Source organism: Peromyscus eremicus, chromosome 3 (assembly GCF_949786415.1).
Source record: "Peromyscus eremicus chromosome 3, PerEre_H2_v1, whole genome shotgun sequence".
Classification (NCBI taxonomy): Eukaryota; Metazoa; Chordata; class Mammalia; order Rodentia; family Cricetidae; genus Peromyscus; species Peromyscus eremicus.
Genome location: NC_081418.1, coordinates 153,019,903 through 153,042,252, shown reverse-complemented (window position 1 = coordinate 153,042,252; position 22,350 = coordinate 153,019,903). Strand labels below are relative to the sequence as shown.

Here is a 22,350-nt window from a genome sequence, read left to right as displayed (position 1 = left end):
ATAACTTGTATTTTATCATTTAGTGTGATTCATTTGTCTTTCTCTCTATTATCCTGACATAGAGTATAAAATAATGTTTATTTGGCAAATGTCTTCTCTTGAGTGGACAGCACTTCTTATCCAGGTACCATGATACTACTTTGAGTTGTTTTTATTTCTCTCTCTTTCTTACTTTTTTTTTTCTTCTTGTTATGGCAAGGACTGAAACAGGGTCTCTATGTTCCCCAGCCTGGGAACTAACTCTGTCTTCTAGATGCATGCTTACGGGTGTGCTTCACTATGCCTGGTATTTTGTTTTCTTTTCATACTGAAAATTTTTCTTAGAGTACACTTTACATTTAGGATTCAAGAAATGTGGGGAAAAATTCCCACTTAAATGATAAAGACAAATAACAGTGGAATAAATTTTGAGTGTCCTATTTTAAAAGCGGTTTTAAGAATTCATGTTTCAGCTGGGTGTGGTAGCACACACCTTTAATCCCAGCACTCAGGAGGCAGAGGCAGGTGGATCTCTGAGCTCAAGGCCAGCCTGGTCTATAGAGTGAGTTCCACGACAGCTAGGGCTACACTGAGAAACCTTATCTCGAAAAAACAAAACAAAAATCAAACTGAAAAAACAAATAAAAAAAGAATTTATGTTTCTAGATTAAATTTTGTTATATTTGAAGAATTATATCTGGGCAGAAATTTTTTGGAGATCTATTTTTTTAGAGAGAAAGTTATTATTAAAATAAGGGAATATTTAGAAAGTGAATAGATAGTCTTAAATTATTCACTACATTGTTCTGACAAAGGTATATGTCAGAGCCTGAATTTTGTTTCAAGATCATCTTCATTTTAAAAATAATTTTAAACTTCAGTTGATAATTATATCATTTGTTTGTTTGCAGTAACAATTTAACATATAGGAAAAAGAGTCCTAGAAATGAGTTCATAAAGACTTGAGTTTCATGTACTGGGTAATTAGTCAACTTATAGTTCATAAATTTATTTGGAGCTTTTATGGGAACCCCCATAAAATGATTTTATAAAGTTTAACTTCTGTGATGAGTTTTTAAAAAATTGAGGAGCACTTCATTTCATGACTAAGTATATAAGAGTCATCCTAGAAATGTTACTGAATTTTGTGAGAGATGTAAAAATTTAAACAAATTTCAAACATGCAGATGGATGGATAAATACATAGAAAATTTCCCTAGGAGGTCATAATGTGCCTCTTGTTTGTACAGATAGGGTACATATTGAAAGAAAATAGTAAATTCTGTTTGAAGGCTTCATTTGGATTAAAAAATGAATTTCTGTAGTTTGGCTGTCACATGGGTGTCTCCTGGGTACCAGTGTGTTCTTAGTTGACTAAGACTACAGAGATCTGATATTCATCACTTGGCTTCACGATAGAGGAGTTGTTTCATTCATGTCCATCCCATGTTCTAAAGACAGGAAGAGGTTTGATTCTGTGTTCTATTTCCTGGTCCTCTCTGACCAGTCTCCTGGATTTTCCTCAGAAAGCAGCTCAGAAAACAGAATTATAATAATATCTGTGACTTTCTTCTATGTTAGAAACACTTCTTTTGAAAGGATTCAAATATGAAATGTAAGAATTTTATTGAAAACATCTAAAAACCTACTATGTAGACTTTACCATTAACATTTTACTACTTGCATTGTTTAAACTTATGAAGGAAGATACCTTTTATACTAGTGATCATTGTAGCTGACATTTCACAAAGAAAAGGAAAAGCCCGAGACGTTGAAGAGCTTCTCATACTTGAATATGCACACAAATCAACTGACCTTATTAAAGTCAAAATCCAAACTTTAATCCAGTTGGTTTGTGTTGAAGCCTGTGATTCTGCACTTCTTTGCACTTCTGGTAGTGCTGGTTGAGTGGAAAGGCCACAGAGCACAGTGAAAAGAGATTCCTGGTTATCTTAGTGTTGCTCTCCACTTCTCACTTGAGAAGATTAAAATAACTGCATTAAATTTATTATTTGTGTGTGACAGAAATGCTTTAGTGTACCATGTTCATAATTGATTAGAACGCTGCCTGCTTCCTTCTAAAATAGCCTTTTAGCTTTAACAGGCATGTGCCAGCTTACTTTGTCAGTTTAAAGGCATATGGTACAGAAATTAACTTAAATTTGTTTAACTTAAATTAACTTAAATTTGCTTTTTAGATAGGTAGTGTGAGTTGTCTAACATGTGTAGAGGTAAGATATACAAGAAATTCTTAAGCTATGCTTAGCCCCTGTAGTTATACCCTATTCTGTTGGTCTCTTTTATGTAACAGTATGTTGCTAAACTATAACTTAGATACTCACTTTTCAATGTACTTGTTGATTTGTTTAGAAATTAATTTGCTTTGAAGAGTCATTAATGTTTCTTGAAACTGATATTTATAAAGTTTTAGAAGATTCTAAAGAGCTACTCCAAATAATTTTAGTAATTTATAACTTACAGTGTACATTTTAATAAATTTTACATCTCCAGTTTTTGTGAAAATTTGAAGCTCCTCTTGGGGGGAGTATTTTGTTACTCTCTTTTATTTGCTTATTTGTTATTTTAATTAAATATATATGTCCTTATTCTATTTTGTTAGCAACCTGTTCTTGTTCATGAGCCTAACAAAAGCACCCAAAAAATGTATTTATGATAATAGGAACTGAACGTTCATTCAGAAGTTCTCAAAGATGTAAGTCATGGCACGGTGAGCATTTTTTGCAGGGGCCCAGATAGTGACATGGTGTCTTAACACATCATTTTCCCTAAGAAGCCTTGAAAATGTCATACTCCTTGTCAGCTTATACCAGAACAATTGACCCTGCCTATACTTGGCTGGAATATGCTAATCTCAACCTCTAGGTTACAGTTGATGAGATTCTAGTGGTTACACAAGACCCTCGACCTAAAAGTCACAACCTGATTTTACCATTTTAAGCGAAATTTGTGTATTTAGTGAAAAAAAAATATATTTTACTACTTTTTTTTTTTTTTTTTTTTTTTTGGTTTTTCGAGACAGGGTTTCTCTGTGTAGCTTTGCGCCTTTCCTGGATCTCACTTGGTAGCCCAGGCTGGCCTCGAACTCACAGAGATCCGCCTGGCTCTGCCTCCCGAGTGCTGGGATTAAAGGCGTGCGCCACCACGGCCCGGCCTATTTTACTACTTTTTAAGATGTGTTGCAGAATATATATTTTTACCAATACATTACTTGCTAACTTTAAAATACACATTACCTTACCAGTATATAATGGTAGATAGGTAGGTGATAGATAGATAGGTAGGTAGATAGGTAGATATAGGTGATTGGTAGATAGATAGATGGATTGATTGATTTTGTGTGTGTGTGTCTGTCCGTCCGTCCGTCCGTCCGTCTGTCCCCATCCCAGTCCCTGGGACTACAGATGTGTGGCATTGTGCTTAGCTGTTTTCGTGTTATCTGAATGGGTAAAGAAGCTAAATTAAATTTGCTGGTATGCTATTATGTGGCTCTGATATTCGTAGTCTAGAAAGAGTGGTACTTCATTTATCAAGACACTTAGGAATTGACAGATTTTTCTGATTCCTTTGGACTTCATGGCAGAAAAGGCTGTTGAGACTGAAACCCCTAACATCTTGAGATTAGCTGTGAATTTGCCAGGCTGCTAAAAACAAGTCAGAGTGACTGGGTGTCAGGTAGATGATAAGCAGGGGTCTCAGAATAGCCAGTCTAGCTTTTTTACATTTGGTGGTCTTGATTTGAGCAATGTAAAGTTAGTTTCCAAACTTAAAAGTCACCCAATAGTCATTAATTTCTTGGTTTGTTGTTAATTTCTAGATATATAAAATTAGTTGATAGAAAGCCTCTCAGAAAGCTTATCATAAAACTGTTTAAGAAAGCAAAACAAATTTTAAAACCTCAGGTACCTTATCTAATAATTGTTCTTTTCCCCTGTGAGGTCAATGTTTTGAACTTTGAGTTAGAAGTGGACAGTTACTGAACACTTGCAGTGTGGTTGTACTTCTGTAGTCCTGAGATGGGTTATAGTTTGACAGGGTTTCTGGAGGAAAATCGAGGAGGTGAGGTTGGTACTGGGAACTAGGTCTGGTTTCTCCATCCCTCCCCCAGAAGGCCAGTGTGCTTGCTTCTGTGTAGAGCCACAGTCGGTGCTACATGCATGTCATTCCCTTGACAGAGTTCTGCACGGTGTTTTGTAGATTTAACAGGGAACAAAACAATGATAAAAATGTACTTACTGAGAGCAAATGAAAATGTTTATTTGTTAGCAGATCTCTAAGGGGGTGCTCTGTTTCCATAGTCTCGTCTGCTTTGAGCTCAAAATATTGTCAGAACTCTCTGTTTAAAAAAGAATTACATACTTAAACTTGGGTACTCTTGCTTATACATAGATATTTTCATTTCCCTTTAAAGTGAGCAAATGTGGCATTAAGTTATACCCTCAAGGACAGACCACTATGCACCTTAAGGGTTTAACAAGGAGTTGTAATTACCTTATTTTTAAATGTTACTTCAAAGTTCAGAATATTAAAGTCAGTAGTCTACATTATAGTCATGTACCATATGTAGTATTTAGAAGTAAGAGAGATTGCTGGTGGTAGGACGAAGGTAAATAACATTGTTTTCAAGTTCTTGATGTCAGTATAACTTTGAAGCTTATTTTCAAGGAATATCTAAGTATGGAAAATGTGGTAAATAACTTTTTAAATTTAAATTTTATATTCATAAAACTAAGAAATGGAGAGTTTTTCTATAGTAACTATTTCTTGGTGTTATTAATTATCTTGGCCACTGAGATCCTAATACTGAATTCCTGGTGATGGGTAGTTGTCTCTTTAATTACTGGCTTCCAATTCTCTCTCTGCATTGCTGGAAACAAAAATCATATATTCTTGTATTGGTGATGGGGATGCTCACACTAAAAAAGCAGACACATTAAACTGTTAAACTCAAATTTTGCTTCTGTTAAATTAGAGGACAAATACCCTCTTTTTCCTCCCTTCATAGCACATTGACCTCTACATTGACATTGTAAGTTTTTTTAAAAAGAAGGAATAAAGATTTACATTCTTTAAGATTTTAAGAAAATATGAGCTTTTGCCTGGTTTGTCTCTTTCTCTGTATAAATAAATATATAAATATATAGAGAATTTCCTTCATTGGCTTTCAAGTTAAAAGAGAATAATTATTTATGAAAATATACATTGACTAGTCTTGCTTTATATTTTAAATGCTTTGCAAGTCATTTATCTTAAATACTTATTTTATATAATATGAACATTTTTGATATCTTTTTGAAGAATGAATAGTAAAACTTTTGCCTTGAATGAATGATAAAACTACTGAAAACTAGTACACGCAGTTTACTAGTTTTAAATAACTAGATGTTATTTTAAATGCCACATTTAGTGATTTTTAAAAGTTGAAAATGTTTCTTGCTCTGTAGGATAAGTAGTTAGTTGATTAAATTGATTCCATTAAAATGAGTTTGGATTGGAGAGTGGGAGAGATGGCTCATATATTAAGCATGCTCTACAGTGGGCAGTGGTGACACACACCTTTAATCCCAGCACTCAGGAGGCAGAGGCAGGTGGATCTCAGAGGCCAGCCTGGTCTACAGAGTGAGTTCCAGGTCAGGCAGGCCAGACTGTAACACAGAAAAACCCTGTCTCAGGAAAAAAAAAAAAGTGCTTGCTGCTCTTTGAGAGGACATGACTTTGGTTTCTGCCTCCCATTTGGGTAGCTAGCAACCACCTGTAACTCCAGCTCTGGCCTCCAAAGACACCTCTACACACGTTAAAATATTTTTAAAAAAAGATTTTTCTAGAACTGTAATGATTATTAGATCATTTTAAATGAGTATTTTTCACTGGATGGCACATGGTATTAGCCAGAAGTATATATTTTAATATGAAATCATTATTTAAATGCCTGCTTGTTTACTGAAACTCAATTTTATGAATTTTAAAGGTAAATTACTGACCTTCACTGAAGTGGTTCTTAATACATTCTTGAGATTTGTAAAACTTCATGTGCCCTAAATAATTGAAGTATCTTTTTCTTAACTGTTGAAGGCAGCAAATGAGTTACACATGCAAAAATCAAGCCTTAGTTGTTGACTTACTGCCCTCAATACTGAGTGCCTGATTGAATTTAAAATTATAAATTGTTTTTGGTATATTAGCTTCTTAGGTGCTAGGTACATTTATCACATTTGGTTCAATGGAAACTTTGATTTTTACCAACTGTAGAAAAATAAAGAATATACCAGTCCCCTATGTAAGCAATTCATTATTAAAATGAAATAAAAAGTTTAAAATTAAATATGTAGTAAAATACACCAGCTTTCCTAAGTATTTATCTTTTTTTTTTTTATTTAAAGAAGAATGGACATAAATATTACATCTGAGGTTGAATTTGTACTACATGTATGTGAAGTTTCTGGACATTTCTCTTAGATAAACTTCTACTTTGCTGGTGCATTTTTCTGATAAAATTAGCATTACAGTTATAAGTACTTTGTGCCTTTTGGGCTATTGCCTAATTTTCTGTTTTGAGAAAGTTGAAAACCTTTCTCTCCCTAAAGGCTATTTATGATTCTCCTTGCTATAGCTTTATACCACAGCCTTAAATCAGAAAACCCCATTAGAGGGGCTGGAGAGATGGCTCCGCAGTTAAGAGCACTTACTGTTCTGCAGAGGTTCTGGGTTCAGTTCCATATAGTGGTTCACAGCCATTGTTACCCAGTTCTAGGCTATCTAATTCATTCTGACCTTGAAGGCACCAGGTATGCACAAGGTGCATAAACACAGATGCAGACAAAACACTCATGAACATCAAGTACAGCACATTCTCAAATAATTAAAAAGAACACCCTTTAGACAGTGTGTCTGGGCAATTCTCTGCAGGCGGTTTGAGACTTGTATAAGGATACAAATGGTTTGCTCCTATCTTATTTATTTCAAATAGTTTGTGGAATTTCTTATTTTGGTAAATGGCTCCTATTTAACTTATTTAAATACTGTAATTACCCATCCACTGTGTACCAGTCTCAGATGGATGTAGGGACTTAGAAATTGATTAGAAAGTATCTAATTGAAGATGAAACTAGAGGTTCCAGTGTCTGAACTCACCTTGGTTGGGACATGGGTTTTGGGTTTTTAGCAAGGCTTCATGTCCCTAGTCTGCCTCTCACTCTGCTCCCCAACTGGGTGGAAGGTGACATCAGTGGTATATGGAGATCACTTGTCTTCCTTTGTCCAAGGCAGTTCCTCAAACTTCAGTTGTTGTATCGAGAAACAGAGACATAAAGTTAGGCTTTTTACAATCTCCTCTGATTCCTAATTAAAAATGTTAAACTCTCAATTCCAATAAAAAATTAAATACGTTTGAGAACAAACCAGGTTCTAGCTCATGTTTTAAAGCCGCATCCTCAATTTTATTCAATCTGATGTCTGCTTAAAAAAAAAATCTCAACTGTAAAGCTCATAATTCAAATTTCTTACACATGGCTATCCCAGTAAATTACTCTTCCAAATGAAACAGACTTTAAAGAAGTTGTGTTTTACAATGCAGAGAGTGGAGGATGCTTTTTATACATTGGTGAGAGAGATCCGACAGTACAGATTGAAAAAAATCAGCAAAGAAGAAAAGACTCCTGGCTGTGTGAAAATTAAAAAATGCATTATAATGTAATCTGGTAAGTTCAGCATATTCATTTTGGTACAAAGCAGATGTCTTTCAAAGGTAACAAAGCAGTCAGAGTGACTGGATATGGTGTTCTGCTTTGAAGTGTTAAAAGATAAGAAACTTGTCATTTGTTTCTATGAGTACATTTATTTTACAAATGATTATTAATTATAATTGACACTTGTTGATGGCTACAATAGACTAATCTGCATTTGTAATAAGCTCTAATGACTTCATTAGTTTTAAGTAAGCTAAGCATTTGGGAACTGTTAATTTATTTTTAAGGGAAATCAGATTTAAGTTTTAAGATAACCAGCAACTTTTGAGTAAAAAAATGTGTAATAATAATATGGCCCAGAGGTGGGAAAGGGCCTAACAAGTTAACTGTTTCTCTGCCTGTGCTTTGTAGCTAGGAGCCAACAGCACTTCCTACCCAATGTGATCTGAGTGCTTTTGCGTGCTCCTATACCCATTTAGAAGCAGCGCTAGGTTCCTATGATATTGCTCTGTCACGTTCTTCCTTAGTTCAGGCCTTCCGATTTCTCTTGTGCTGTTTACTTGTAGCTGCTGTCATTCACTGTTCAGGTTGCTTGAGAGGAATGCCAGTTTCTTACTTGTAAATCTAGTCACTTCTTTATACAGTGATCACAGCTTCAAGATCTCTACACATACCTTATATGGTCCTCAACACTCTCCCTCCTCTCTAGCCTTTTGGAACTTTATATCTGAAAAAATGTCATCTTGACAGTTTTGTTCGTACATAGACACCATGTTATCCCTGCCTACCCTTCAGTCCTGCCCCCTGTTTGGATCACATGTGATTCCCCAATCTCTTAAGAATCTCTTCAACCCTTAAAATGGGCATTGTGGCTTTGTATATTTCCAGTATACTATTTTTAACTATATGTCTTTCTGTGTTGCATTGAAATAGCTTATGTTTTATTCTTTTATTAGACAATAGAATTCTAGAGCAGGACCATATATTTTAATCTTTGTGTGCCCATTGTATGTTGAAATTCTTGGCACATAGGTACTTCCTAGTAAAGACTAGATGGACCCTTTGACTTTCCTGTCTGAACTAACCCAGATTATACTTTGTCCAGCTCAGCAAATTCTTCACTCAGTGAGTTGACATTTGTGGAGGCTGTTGCCATATATATGTCCCTTAAGAACATGAAAAAACAAAATTAGTGTTTAAGATTACTAAGAGATGTAAATTCAGGAACAAAGCAATACTTGCATGGATTTCTAAAGGGATTATGAACTCTTAGAATTTGTATCATTGTATAAAACCATACTTCAGTTTTGAAAATTAAAAATGCAACTTTAAAAGTTAATCTTTGAAATAACTGTCATGAGCAGATTTAAGTGGTGATTTTAAGTTTATTCCCCCTTTCTACAGCCTCACTCTTAGATTATTTTAAAACAGAACAATATTTAGAGTATGTGGTACACTTAACATTATATTCAAACAAAGGCAGAACCACACACTGCTCTAAGTAAGTGTCTAAAAGATGCAGTTTGTAGCACTGAGTGGCCTGAATGTTAATAGTTGACCCTATGAATTGAATCATTGTGATTTTAGTGCACATAGCACTTTCTATATAAAGAAAGGGTATGTTTTATGATATTTAAAATTATAGTTAGATAAATATTTAAAATTTTTATTTAACAATGATAAATATATACAAATTAGTTGTTCATAGTCTTAGAAAAGGAGTAAGTGAAAAAAAATTACCAGAATATGAGCTGTGACTTTATGAGAATTAGTTCCCACAAGAACAAGGAGTCCACTGCCCTGTGTACATTAGCTATGACATTTCTAACCTTGAAGTCACCTAGTTAGAATTAATGCAGCTAGAGGCCAACAGTCTGTCAGAACCTGAGAAGAGGGTAAATGCTGTTAAATTCTGTCTTCCTTGTCTCTTCAGTGCTTGTATTCAATGCTTTATTCCACCTTAAAGAGTTTCTTATAGCTGTCCCTCTCAGGATTTTTATTTTTCTGCATCATTGTTTTAGTAGTATTGGTTTTTCTCCATTATGAAAATACTTTGAGGGTTAATAAGATGGCTGTCAAGCCTGAGGGCCTGAGTTTGATCCTTCAGAGCCACTTAGTGGGAGAAGAGAACCTGCAGTTGTCCTCTGACCTCCGTGAGTGCCATGCCTTGCACACACACAAACATACATGAATGTAAGCTTTTAAACCATTGAAATAGAGTAGGTCAGCCGGGCGGTGGTGGCGCACGCCTTTAATCCCAGCACTCGGGAGGCAGAGCCAGGCGGATCTCTGTGAGTTCGAGGCCAGCCTGGTCTACCAAGTGAGTTCCAGGAAAGGCGTAAAGCTACACAGAGAAACCCTGTCTCGGAAAACCAAAAAAAAAAAAAAAAAAAAAAAGAAATAGAGTAGGTAACATAATGTGTGATCAAAAGGAATTGATGAAGGTTAAAAGGGAGTTCAATAAGATTCCATCTCTGGCTGGGAGATGGTTCAGTGAATAGGCATGCTTGTTGCACTAGCATGAGCACCTGAGTTCAGATCCCTAGAACTCACAAAAAGCTGGTCAAATAACACCTGTAATTCCAGCGTTGGGGCAGGGGCCAAAAGTAATCAGTGGAATTTGCTGGTCACCAGCCTAGCTCCAGTCTCATTGAGACACTTTGCTTCATGGGAAGAAGATGGAGAGTGATGGAAAGAATCCCAGTGTGCTTCTCTGACCTCCACTTGAATACACAGGTACCCCCCCCCCCCACACACACCCATATCTCCCTCTCACATGCATACATATGCAGACAAAAAGATTCATCCAATTCCAAGGGTCTATGACCCTAAGTCATGAAGTGCCAGTGAGTTATAGGTACTTTTATTTATTATGTCATTGGAAGGGTTTCTCACTGTGTGTTAAGGATAGCATGGAAGGAAGTATCTGTCTGAATGGATCTCACAGTCTAATTAAGCCTGACTGTATTGCTTGTGTTGTATCAGTAATGGTTTTCAGCAGGTAAAAAGCACCAGTGAGTGCAGATTGGGGGTTTGGGGCAATATATATTTATTCACTTGTATTCAAATAGATGATACTGACTTATCCTGTTTCTGTCTGTGAAATGTGAGTAAGCTACAGTGCCACTCTGCCTTTTAACTGTACTGGTCATGCTTTCCTGAATTAGAGATTAGTTGTCGATATGAGTTAACTGTAACTTGAAAGTATTCAAGTGGCTTAAGTGTGGTGGGTACTTGTTCTCCAGACTCCCTCTATTGTCTAGGTTTGGAAGCATTGTTAGGTTAAAATTTCTTTCTGTAGTTCCTACTAGGATGAACAGATGAAATAAAGCATGGCCACTTTTTTCTTCAGCTTCACTTTTGCTTTTAACACAGATAAGGCAAGGACTGACTCCAATGTGAACTTGCATATTGAAGGTCTAAAGTCAGTTCTCCTACTTCTAAGAATGTACTTTTCATGCCAAGGTCTAGGAGGTTGGAAATTAATCTGACTTAATCAGTTTTAGTCACAACTGATTTACATGTTTTGCTTTAATGACACATAGATGTATGCCTTAATGACTAATATTGAATGTTCTTTGAAGATGAGCGTTTATATGACAAGTTTTGAATGGCTGAACAGTAACTTAAACAGTCAGAGAATCTTTTTCAGTGTGGTCAAGTATACCACCTCTCAGACAACTTTGCTCATTGCCAGAGGTTGGGGCATTGCATCTTTGAAGGCAGCAGTTCTTAGAGTCCCATGGCTTCCTGTTTAAAGTCCAGAAACTCGGGACAGTTAAGTTGTATATACAAAGGCACACCTACCATACAGAGCTGCAGACATTGGGAATTGAGTAACTAGTTGGCTGATCGGAAAAAATAAGTAGAAAATCAAGTCCTTTTAGGAAAAAATAAGTCATTTGTTAAGCGTATGTAATGTTCTGTGCCACTTACTATTATTACGTGTTGTGAAACTTAGGAGTTTCTATTTCTGTAGAATACTAGGGCTGGAGAGATGGTTAAGTGGTTAGAGCACTGGCTGTTCTTCCGTAGGACTTAGCCACCCAGCACCTACCCGGCAGCTAACAACTGTCAGTAACTCCTGTTCCTGGGGATCTGATGCCTTTTTCTGGCCTCTGTTGAGCACTGTACTCACACAATGTACAGACATACGTGCAGACAAAACACTCATACATAATAAGTTTTAAATATCATAAAATTTTTAAATAGTAATTTAAATTTTTAAATATGTCAGAGTATCTATGAAGAGATACTTAATCCTAACATTCTGGCCCATTCAGCTGTCAGAACATCAACATAACTGGACTTACTCTTTGTTAGTATTAATGTTTCCATCAACAATGAAAGTCTGTCATTGGGGCACCTCAGACCATCATATGCATTAACATTTTAATTCCTTTTTATATATTTCAGGGTGTTGATGATGCCTTCTATACATTAGTCCGAGAAATTCGAAAACATAAAGAAAAGATGAGCAAAGATGGTAAAAAGAAGAAAAAGAAGTCAAAGACAAAGTGTATAATTATGTAAATACAATTTGTACTTTTTTCTTAAGGCATACTTAAGTAAAAGTGGTAATTTTTGTATATTACACTAAATTATTAGCATTTGTTTTAGCATTACCTAATTTTTTTTTTTTCTGTTCGTGCAAACTGTTAGCTTTTATCTTAAATGCTTATTTTAAAATGACAGTGGAAACCTCTTTTCTCTAAGTGCCAGTATTCCCTGGGTTTTGGACTTAAACTAGCAATGCCTGTGGAAGAGACTGAAGACCTGAGACTCTGTCTTGGGGTTTTGGTGCATGCAGTTGATTCCTTGCTAATTCTTTTACCAGCTGTGAGCGTTGGTGTGAACCGGAGTAATGAAGCTTTTGAACCATCCCTGCTCTGTGTTTCATCAGTCACTGAATTAATTAATTAGTAATTACAGCTTCATCTGAAACCTTATGGTTGGTTCTACTAAAACTGAGGGATCACAGATTTATGGGCTTCCCTTTGATTCACTTCTAGCATGTCCGAGAGTTTATCATCCTTCATAGTGTAGTTAGTTAAGACTGTTCACAAAGGCTTTCTCTTGCTTTCCACTGCTATTAGTCATGGTCACTCTCCCAAATAGTATATTTTTTCTAGAAAAGGGGAAAAATGGAAAAAAAAAAAAAAGCAATGGAAAATATTGAATAAAGTCCATTCTATGTTAGCTAAATTACTGTAAGATTCCTAGTAGCTTTTCCTGGTAAGGCAGACCCAGTAAGAAATAGTAACCATTTGGGCTATATTTACATGCTACTAAATTTTTGTAATTCAAACAATTTTAACATATATAAAAAGTTCTCATAAGAATTAGTATAATCCCCCTGTGTCAGAGTGTTCTTTCTTAGCCTAACTATTTTAAGTCTTTTTTGAGCTTTAGTCCTTAAAAGTAGTTTTAATTTTGGTTGAGAAGTTGAAGATGATTTGAGACAATTACAGTTTAGCAGGTGTTGAGATCAAAGTTGCAAGGCTGGGCTTTATGTGGACCTGTGATGAGCGTTACTGGGTTTTATAGTGCTGCTGCATTCAGTGTTGGTCAAAATGGGGGACAAGGAGAGTTTGGACAGCTCAGTACAATTCATTCTCTTCATGTAGCAGTCCTGCTGACAAATCAAGAATGTTTCTTTTGTTTATAATAATAATAATAATAATAATAAAATTTAAAAATAAATTTCAGTGTTAGCTTCAAGGTTGAGATTTGGGGGTAGGAGACAGGAGGCTACAAGGAGAGTAAATCTTTAAAACAATGAAGTATGAAAGTTTGAAAATGCATGGTTGACTAGTCTCTCAACTCTGAACAAACATTGCTAAGTACTTCCCAAATTTGATGTGTATTTAGAAATATCTAATGCTTTAAGAATAGATAAGTTAACAGCAAAAAACAATCCCTTCAATGCACTTAAAGCATTCCTTCAAATATTTGAAGTGATATTAAAATCCACTGGACTATGAGGACTGGATGTCTGTCTTTTGGAAGTCTGATTTTAGGCATATCACTGTCTACTTAATATTAAATCATCTCAAAGACTCTTCACAGATGTGTAATTTATAGTCCGTTTACACACTGATACACCGAGTTGTCAAACTCAGCACAATCTGTAACTTTTTTACATGAATTATCATCTTCACTGCCAGTCTTATGCAAAATTGTGCAAGAGGTGAAGTTTATATTTCAGGATCCATTCTCCAATTTCAGGACTCCCCACCAACATATGCCCCTTTTAATACTTAAAATTTTATTTTTGCAGTGAACAACTACATGAAAGTTGCCTACTAAGGGAAGGTACATCAAAGCTGCCTATGACTTTCTTCCCCAGGGCTTAAAGTAATCCAATAGAAACCATAGTGGGATTTGAACTAATAGCTGGCTTTCAGGTGGCCACTACAGAAATTTAATCTTGATCCTTTGGACTTCATGCCTGCAGCCCAGTCCACTCGTGGCTAGGTAGGAATTTTCAAATTTAGTGTGAACAGACAGAACACTGTGGAAGGAGAGCTTAATCTTCATCTAGGTATCATCCTGGTTAATAGAGTCCATTGTTTTAATAAATACAGTCTAACAATGAAAAACACTTTCAAGTTTCAATCATAAAATTCATTTTTAAAGTCAGAATTTATTTACTCAGCATTTATTCGTGCTTGTCTTATGCTAGGCACACACAAGGTACTGGGGATGTGATGTAGTATCCCCAGAGAAGGGACACAATCCTTGGCCAGTGGTATGTAGTGTGGGCTGTAATACTTTAGTAAAGTGTATGGCACATGACCTAGAAATAATAGAATACATGATTTTAGTTTTACAGAGAGGAGTTTGGTCTCTTATATTTTTCTCTCAATTAAGCAATTGAGAATTGTTTGTTGTGATTCCAATGCAACTCTTTAATTGAACTACTTTATGTAATTATTTCATTTTTCTAAAGAAATAGAAATCCCCTAATCTAGTTATCTCCTTAAGTAAATAATTTAAAAAAAACTTACAAAAATTAAATATTGACTTCTAAAATAGCTTTATTTGAGTACAAATAAGCAGGAACCTGAGTTTATTTGCAATAAAGGAAACAAAATCAGTATGATTTCTGAAATGTTCTAAACTATAAATGTTGACGACTATTAAGTCTTTTTTTTTGGGGGGGGGGGGTTGGCATCCAAGACAGGGCTTCTCTGTGTAGCCCTGTCATGGAACTTGCTTTGTAGACCAGGCTGAACAGAGATTAGCCTGCCTCTGCATCCTGAGTGCTAGGATTAAAGGTGTGCACTACCACCGCCAGGATATAAGTCTTAACACAATTAGTAATACTATACAAGGAGCAGGTGTACTTTAGGAGCTGCAATGCATAGTCAGATATTTACTGAAGACAGTGGAATTTTTAATGTTTCTGGGCAATGTGTTGAAGTAATGGTAATTACCATTATGTAAATTTTGAATTGTTAGCCTTCGTTAACAAAAAGGTTTTGTAGAGATTTTTTTTTTAAGGGAAAAAGTCCTAGAAACAAACATAAATGCTGTCTAGTTACTATAGCCTTAAGTCCTTTTGAAATTGAAAACCAGTGCTAAATCAGTCATAGGCATGAACATGTTTGTGGGAAGAATATAGCAGACAAATACAATTTGAGTAAATATTTTCAATCAGGAATTCTAGGCTCTATTGACTGAGTCACACTGCATAAGAATTTAGATCCTAACTTTTATAGATTATTAAGACCTTTGCCACCATTGCACAATTTCGTCTAACATACATACAAGTTCTGTGAGGCATGTCAAAAGTTACAGTTTGCACAAATTCATCTCATTTTGTATTCCACTGATTTTCCATTATTTTTCCCCAAATAGTAGTATATATTTAGGAGGGGTTTTTGTAGGCAATAAAAATTTAAACTCCATTTGTTAAAAAGTAGTGACTTCTTGATAATTGTGTAGTCATTTTTTAAGACCCAAGAGTTACTTTAAAGGTGAATTTATACTTAATAACTTCTGTGTAATACTGGGTAGCATGAATTCTGCACTGAAAAATTGAACAGATACACCCAGTAGCTGTAAAATTTGTCAAAACATGAAAATTATTTCTAAAGAAGTACATTAGTTTTCAAAGAATAGCTATTAATTAGATTCAGATTTGTGGTTTAGTTTAATAGTTTGAAGTGCCTGTTTGGGATGGTGGTAGGCATTTTAGATGAATTTGGGAAAAATAAAGTTCTCCGCAGAAATGCCAGTTTCAGACCCACCCACCCCCAACCAGCTAAGTGGGCTATATGCTGATTTGTCTCCAGGTCCCCAGTTCCACTGTCTCATGTCTTCATGTTGAAAACACTTCTGCATTTTTATTTGAGTGCCAATTTCTTACTAGTGCTATTTCCTAATGTAACATGTTTACCTGGAATGTATTTGAACTATTTTTGTATAGTGTAAACTGAAACATGCACATTTTGTACATTGTGCTTTCCTTTTCCTTCATTCCTTTTCTTTTTCCTTCTTTTTTTTTTTTTTTTTGGTGTGTGTGTTGGGGGGGGCATATGCAGTGTGATCCAGTTGTTTTCCATCCTTTGGTTGTGCTGACCTAGGGAATGTTGGTCATATCAAACATTAAATTTAAAAATGACCACTCTTTTAATTAAAATTAACTTTTAAATGTTTATAGGAGTACGTGCTGTGAAGTGATCTGAAATTTGTAATATTTTTGTCATGAACCGTACTGCTCCTAATCATTGTAATGTAATAAAAATAGTTATGGTGACTATGAAGTGTGTGATTACTTATTTTTAACTGTGGTTGAGGCTCAAGTCCAGAGCCTCGTGTTTGTTAGGCAAGCACTCCACGCTGAACTATACCCCCGGCCTGACTGGGTGTTTCTTGATGGGAATTTGGAACATCTGCTAGGTAGTTGATAGGGATTCCTTAAGTGGACACTTTTTGCAGCTTTAAGTTGTAAAGTTTTTTATTTATAAAGTTGCTAAGAATATTACATAAAAGTGTTTGTTAAACTTGCGGTCCTGTCGGCTAGGTCCACTCCACATTACCTCTGTTACAGGCAGACAAAAATATGCCTGCTTTGATGGTGGAAACAGGAACATTACCACTCCTCAAGAAAGCTAGTCTAAGCAGGACAGGTGATCTGGGGCTTAAGGGGAGCTAGCAGCACAAAGAATAAATGGAGTAGACTAAGAATAATTGGCTATTACATGTTAGAAAATTAAGTGTGTTTTCTTCAAAATTGTATTCTCATGAAACGTGATAGTTACTATATAATTAATAAAATTTGAGCATAAAGAGTTATGAATAAAGGTCTCAGTATCAGTGAGGTTGAAACACATTTTAGTACAGTAGGGCAACTCTGGTTTTTTAAACATGTATCTTGCCATTGTAAATTGAATTATAATAGTTGGTACACACAAACAGCTGGCACTGATTGGTTAGTTGTTGGTATCTGAATAGTAACGTTGCTTCATAGCTCTGTATTTCCTAAGGAAGTATAAGGCCTCTAGCTCCTTCATTACAAATTCTCCTCGTGCAATAAGCTCTTTGATCTTCTCTGGGTCCTTCACATCCTTGTTTTTAAGGAAAACATTCTTCAAACGCCTTTTAAAATAGTCTGCTCCTTTTGGATAGTCCCGTCCAAGATACAGCAGCTTTAAAAAGAAAGATGCGTTTCTAAGCAATCCATGTCATATAATAACATATTTGTAAAGTTGGCAGCATAGTTACTTACATTTTTGTAAAGAGCCAGTACTTCTCCTCGTAAAGAATTGGCCATTTTCACTTAACATGGAATTAATCCACTTTTAATCATAACATACCTAAAGAAAACGAAGATTTTTTTTTTTTTTCAAATAACTGCTGTGTAATCTTAATCACAGATCTTACACATTGGGGAATGGTAAGCTTGTTTTCCGTTGCTGTGTGCAAGTGTGTACTTGCCACAGTGTGCATGTCCAGGCCATGGCCGCAGATGTCAGTCCTTTCCATAAACCTTATTTGAGATGTTCTCATTTGCTGCTTCAAACAGCTGGCCCTGTGTTCAGGGATTCCTGCGTCTACCTCCCATCTCCTGTAAGCACGCTGGGATTACAGACTGGAGTCTTTACACAGATCTAGCTTGTGCAATTGCTTTACCCACTGACCCCTCTCACCCCCAGAATGTGCTGAGAGCTTTTATAATCTAGGCACTCTTAACTTTTCCAAGCCTGTTTCTTTACCAAAAGGAAAGCTGTCTACCCCACCCTCAAGGCTAGACTTCATTTTGTGGAAGGCACTAAGAGTCTAAATCTAGAAAGATGTTTTCAAAGGAAAGTTAAAAACTTAAAAAGAACTAGGTGGGAGATCAAAGAGGTTGGCACTTAACCGGAATACACAATAATGAACAGAGGGTAAATGAAGCATTTGGAAATGATTCCACAGGGAGCAGACAGCCCCTATGGTGTTGACCATGCTTCTTATGCTTAGGTAGCTCAAGCTGCCAAGGAGAGGAGGAGCTTGGGAAAGGCCTCATTAGACCAAGCCTAAATATATTCCTATTTCTAACCTCTTAGATTGCATTTTTATCAGCTGGGCACAATTCCATTGTGTTCTGTTACGGCTGATTAAAGTGCTTGCCAGTATTCTCCACTGTAAAATTATTTCTTCCCAGGCACCTAGTTCATGTAGTGGCAAATGAATTTATAAACCACCACATGGATGGGGTATTTTAGGAAGCAACATGTACTAGAACTGCTGTGGGATGTTCTGTATGTCAAATGTGTTGCTCTGATTGGTTAATAAATAAAACACTGATTGGCCAGTGGCCAGGCAGGAAGTATAGGCAGGACAAGGAGAGAGGAGAATTCTGGGAATTGGAAGGTTGAGTCAGAGACACTACCAGTCGCCACCATGACAAGCAGCATGTGAAGATTCCTGTAAGCCACGAGCCACGTGGCAAGGTATAGATTTATAGAAATGGATTAATTTAAGCTGTAAGAACAGTTAGCAAGAAGCCTGGCATGGCCATACAGTTTGTAACCAATATAAGTCTCTGTGTTTACTTGGTTGGGTCTGAGTGGCTGTGGGACTGGCGGGTGACAGAGACTTGTCCTGACTGTGGGCCAGGCAGGAAAACTCTAGCTACATAGAACAGTGGTTCTCAACCTTCCTAATGCTGCAACCCTTTAATACAGTTCCTCATGTTATGGTGACACTCAACCATAAAATTATTTCATCCGTACTTCATAACTAATTTTGTTATTGTTATGAATCATAATGTAAATATCTGATATGCAGATGGTTTTAGGCAAGCCCTGTGAAAGGGTCGTTTGACTCCAAAAGGGTTGCGACCCACAGGTTGAGAAATGCTGTTCTAGAATCTCACTACAATGGGGACTGCTTGGGCCTTAAATACTGAATAAAGGTGTGCACCTGTAGATCCAAGTGCTATATGCATATGTGTGGTTTTTATGTTGATCTTTATATAATCCAGTAGCACTTAATTCCCACATTACAGGATTTATTTTCATTTTAGCTTCCTGTCAATAATTCTAAAACTTGTGTCCAACAGTGAACAAGCTGGTTCCCATTATCCTCAATAAATTTACTTTTTTGGATCATAACTTTCCCCCCACTGTCACCATCTGGCACATTCTCTTCCCCTTCCCACTCCCTGTTCCTGGAAGGCTCACTGTGTCGCTGTCTTGCCTCCACCCTCTCCACCCCCAGACAGTGTCCTCTTGTGCACAAACCACTCTTCCCTGAGACCTGCTTCCCTTCTTTTTTTCAATTCTTAGGGGACCCACACTCCAGCCCTTCTCTGGTGCGACTTTGCTTAGTGCTACCTAACAACCTTTGGACTGAATTATTCAGGAAAACAAAAACAAAAAAATTCAAAGTAGTTTCTTTTTTTAAGATTAATTACAGTTATTTTACAACTAACTAGCAGAAGATGGGAGATTCTTGAAATTATAGCGTCATATTCAACCAATAATAGTTGTGCTGAGCTAGGTGGAGGCTGAGGCAGGGGAAGATCCCAAGTTTAAGGAGAGCTATGATTGAAGTTACATAGGGACACTGTCTTAAAGAAATACTAATAGTACTGAATTGTTTCATTTGGATTTAGTGCTGAGTTGTACAGATCATAATTAATTCTACCTGTGCCCCTTTAAGAATTATGGTGTCCACGTAAGTTTTCCAGGGTGCTAAGTCATAGTCACCCGTGTTCTCCAGCTTCAAAAGTCTTACTGCTGTCATCATCTCTCTCCCTTCTTTACATTGTATTTTTTCCTGAAGATTTAGTGGAATTCTGGAAGGCATTGAAGCCAGTGTGTTTAACCCACAATATTAACAACTGGAGTGTTTTTAACAATTTTGCAGGGGGTGGGGGTATAGTCATTGGTCTATCTTGTTGAATGACTGTTAAACTATGTGGTTTAAAATTAAATTTATATAGATTAAAATTTAACAGCAAATTATAGCCCATTTGATGTCAGCAAAAAACACAGCCTCCTTTAATTGACATTTGTAATTTGTGAAAGCTTGAGCCCTGGCTTAGCTGTCCTTTCTAGTAGTTTTCCCTACAAGTGTTAATAATAAAAAATTTACCTAGCAAAAAAGTGTAGCTAGTGTGGTCAAGGTAGGTTAATCTGGTTCTTTTAATGTTAATTTATAATACAGTTGATTTGGGGGAATTTTGAGTTTATTTTTGCTGCAAGAAAAAACTGGTTTCCTTTGATTTCCAAACTAGGAAACAAATTCTGCATAGATCTGCATGAAGTCTTGGAAGTTACCAAAGCTGGATGAGTGCATGGCTAGAAGTCACCCACTATGCTGAGAGCTTGGATATGTGTAGTGGGCAAGGAGTTGCAGCCCCCTCCCCCCTTTTCCCCTAGAGACTTTGGGCAAAGGAATTAAGATTACTTGGAATGAAGGGATTATCGTTTTAGTAGGACACTATTATTTTCTAGGATAAGGGCTTGATGGCTAATGATGTTATACTGCCCCATGAGGTTCAAGTGACAGGAAATGGAGAAGGAAAGGCAGTGTATTATTAGTTTCTAGGGTGTGTTTAGTGGACTGGGCTTAACCAGTATTTCTTCAAACTGCACTGGAACAGCTATCCCACCAGATTTCCCAGAGGCTGTGCAATCAGAGAGGGAGCAGGCATGTTCCTTGGTAGATGGCACAAGGGACATGAAAGGAGATGACCTATTATACATTTAGAAGTACAACTGTGGGAAGGTAGAGACTGGAAAGCAGCCTTCCTACCATTTACAAAGCCTGGGCATGAACTAGAGGACAATGAAGCCCAAGGAAACCCACTTACAGCCTAAGGGCTTCTAAACATGCATGGTCTTGCCGCCTGGGTTCTAACACATCTCTACTGTTCATTTTCCTCTTCCTTAGGGGAGAGGTTGATGGTGGTTTTGAGTAAGGACTTCCCTCCTAAGTCACCATTTTAAGATAATTATTCTAGTTAGGACTGAGGTATCACGAAACAATAGCGGTAGCTTTATTGAATAATTCAAAACAAAAGCTAACTTCCATACTCAACAGCTATAGTAAGCTAAATTTGAATTTGTATGCAGTGCGTGGTGAGTTTTTAATCTCATTACCAAGGTTCGGAGGGCAGTAAGGTCATAACTGTTATGCAACCAACAACTTTTAACTCACAAAAACTAGCTGTCAGTACGACTTCCGAATAGAACATTTAGTCAGTGAGTGTGTAAGGAATAGAACATTAAATTGGAATTTAGTCATCTCGTGTTTACTAGGTTAGGCCGGTCTTAAGCTGAGGCTGGGACAAAGAACTGACTCGATTCCTTCTCCTTTCCTGTTGGCGTAAGGTGCCATTTCTTCATATGGGGAGGGGCTCAAATTCTGAAGACTCCCACAACAGTACAACTGAGTCTTTGACCTTGGGACAATAAGGGCTTGCTGGACCTTAGCTGTCTTCACTGGAATAGTTTGCCCGGGAATTAATTCAAGTCGCTTTTGTGTGGAGTTGCCTAAGCGGCCAAGTGACATCCTAGCGACCCGCTCAGAGCCGACGGCTTCACCCAGTCGCAGGCTGGAGCCATTTCTTCCCCAGATTCCCGGGGAATGGCTTGCCCCGGCGCACAGAAGCGAGGGAGAAACCCCTTTACAGAGCCGGGCCGGCTGTTACCCCAGCTTTCAGGAGGAGCAGGAGGGTGCCCGCGAGTTCCAGGTCAGCCTGGGATAGTGTGAGAACAAAGAGCTCCCCTCCCACGAGCAGCCGCCCTCTCCGAAAGCATACTTCACCACCTGCAGCCCCGGGATCCGGAAAACAAGTCGCTCGGACAGCTGCACTCCAGCGCTTTGCGGCACCAGGGTCGTAAACGCTCTGACAGCATCGCCCTTGGAGGGGCGGGGCGCCTGCCGGAAGTAAGCGGGGCTGAGGGCTCTGCGGGGATGGGGGCGGGGCGCCAGACAGAAGTAGGAGGGGCTTGAAGTAACTTTCTTTGGTGGAGGCGGGGCGGCAGACGGAAGTGGGCGGCCTTAGGTAATGGCCGTGGTGAGGGCTGGGCTTGTGTCGGAAGTGGGATGAAGCTTGAGCAACCAGTCTACGACAGGAGCAAGACTCACACCGAAAGGTGCGACTGCGCAGGCGGACCTTCGCCGAGCGCAGGGATTTGTGAGTGGGCGTGGCCTGTCGTCCTGA

The 22,350-nt window shown here is 37.4% G+C and overlaps 2 protein-coding genes across 5 annotated transcripts in view; one reads left to right on the top strand and one right to left on the bottom strand.

Annotated features, from left to right (window-relative positions):
* Window positions 1-13,748, top strand: part of Kras (KRAS proto-oncogene, GTPase) — a 31,737-nt gene extending 17,989 nt beyond the window's left edge. Inside the window, exons 5-7 of one of the 3 annotated variants that reach the window (XM_059256350.1) lie at window positions 7,571-7,686; window position 9,299; window positions 12,099-13,748. In XM_059256350.1, coding sequence (XP_059112333.1) covers window positions 7,571-7,686; window position 9,299; window positions 12,099-12,215 — 234 coding nt within the window. In that variant the 3' untranslated portion in view covers window positions 12,216-13,748. Of the gene's footprint in view, window positions 1-7,570; window positions 7,695-9,298; window positions 9,300-12,098 lie in introns of all 3 variants that reach the window. The other 2 variants (XM_059256348.1, XM_059256349.1) reach the window with 2 other exon arrangements.
* A 3,259-nt stretch (window positions 13,749-17,007) lies between these two features.
* On the bottom strand, window positions 17,008-22,312 carry Etfrf1 (electron transfer flavoprotein regulatory factor 1). Of its 2 annotated transcripts, none has more exons than XM_059256351.1 (3): window positions 21,946-22,312; window positions 17,419-17,506; window positions 17,008-17,338 (listed from the first exon to the last, which is right to left on the bottom strand). In XM_059256351.1, the coding sequence occupies exons 2-3, from the start codon at window positions 17,461-17,463 to the stop codon at window positions 17,123-17,125; spliced, it is 261 nt and encodes an 86-aa protein (XP_059112334.1). In that variant the 5' UTR covers window positions 17,464-17,506; window positions 21,946-22,312; the 3' UTR covers window positions 17,008-17,122. The 2 variants fall into 2 exon arrangements, with proteins under 2 accessions (XP_059112334.1, XP_059112335.1); XM_059256352.1 differs by having other exon boundaries at window positions 21,954-22,312.
* Window positions 22,313-22,350: the final 38 nt, after the last annotated feature.

What these genes read in the sequence shown, in the direction of transcription:
- Etfrf1 (XM_059256351.1), bottom strand. Translation starts at nt 17,463, where the DNA reads ATGGCCAATTCTTTACGAGGAGAAGTACTGGCTCTTTACAAAAAT. An exon ending in TACTGGCTCTTTACAAAAAT is followed by an intron (nt 17,339 to 17,418) that starts GTAAGTAACTAT and finishes TTCTTTTTAAAG; the next exon opens with CTGCTGTATCTTGGACGGGA.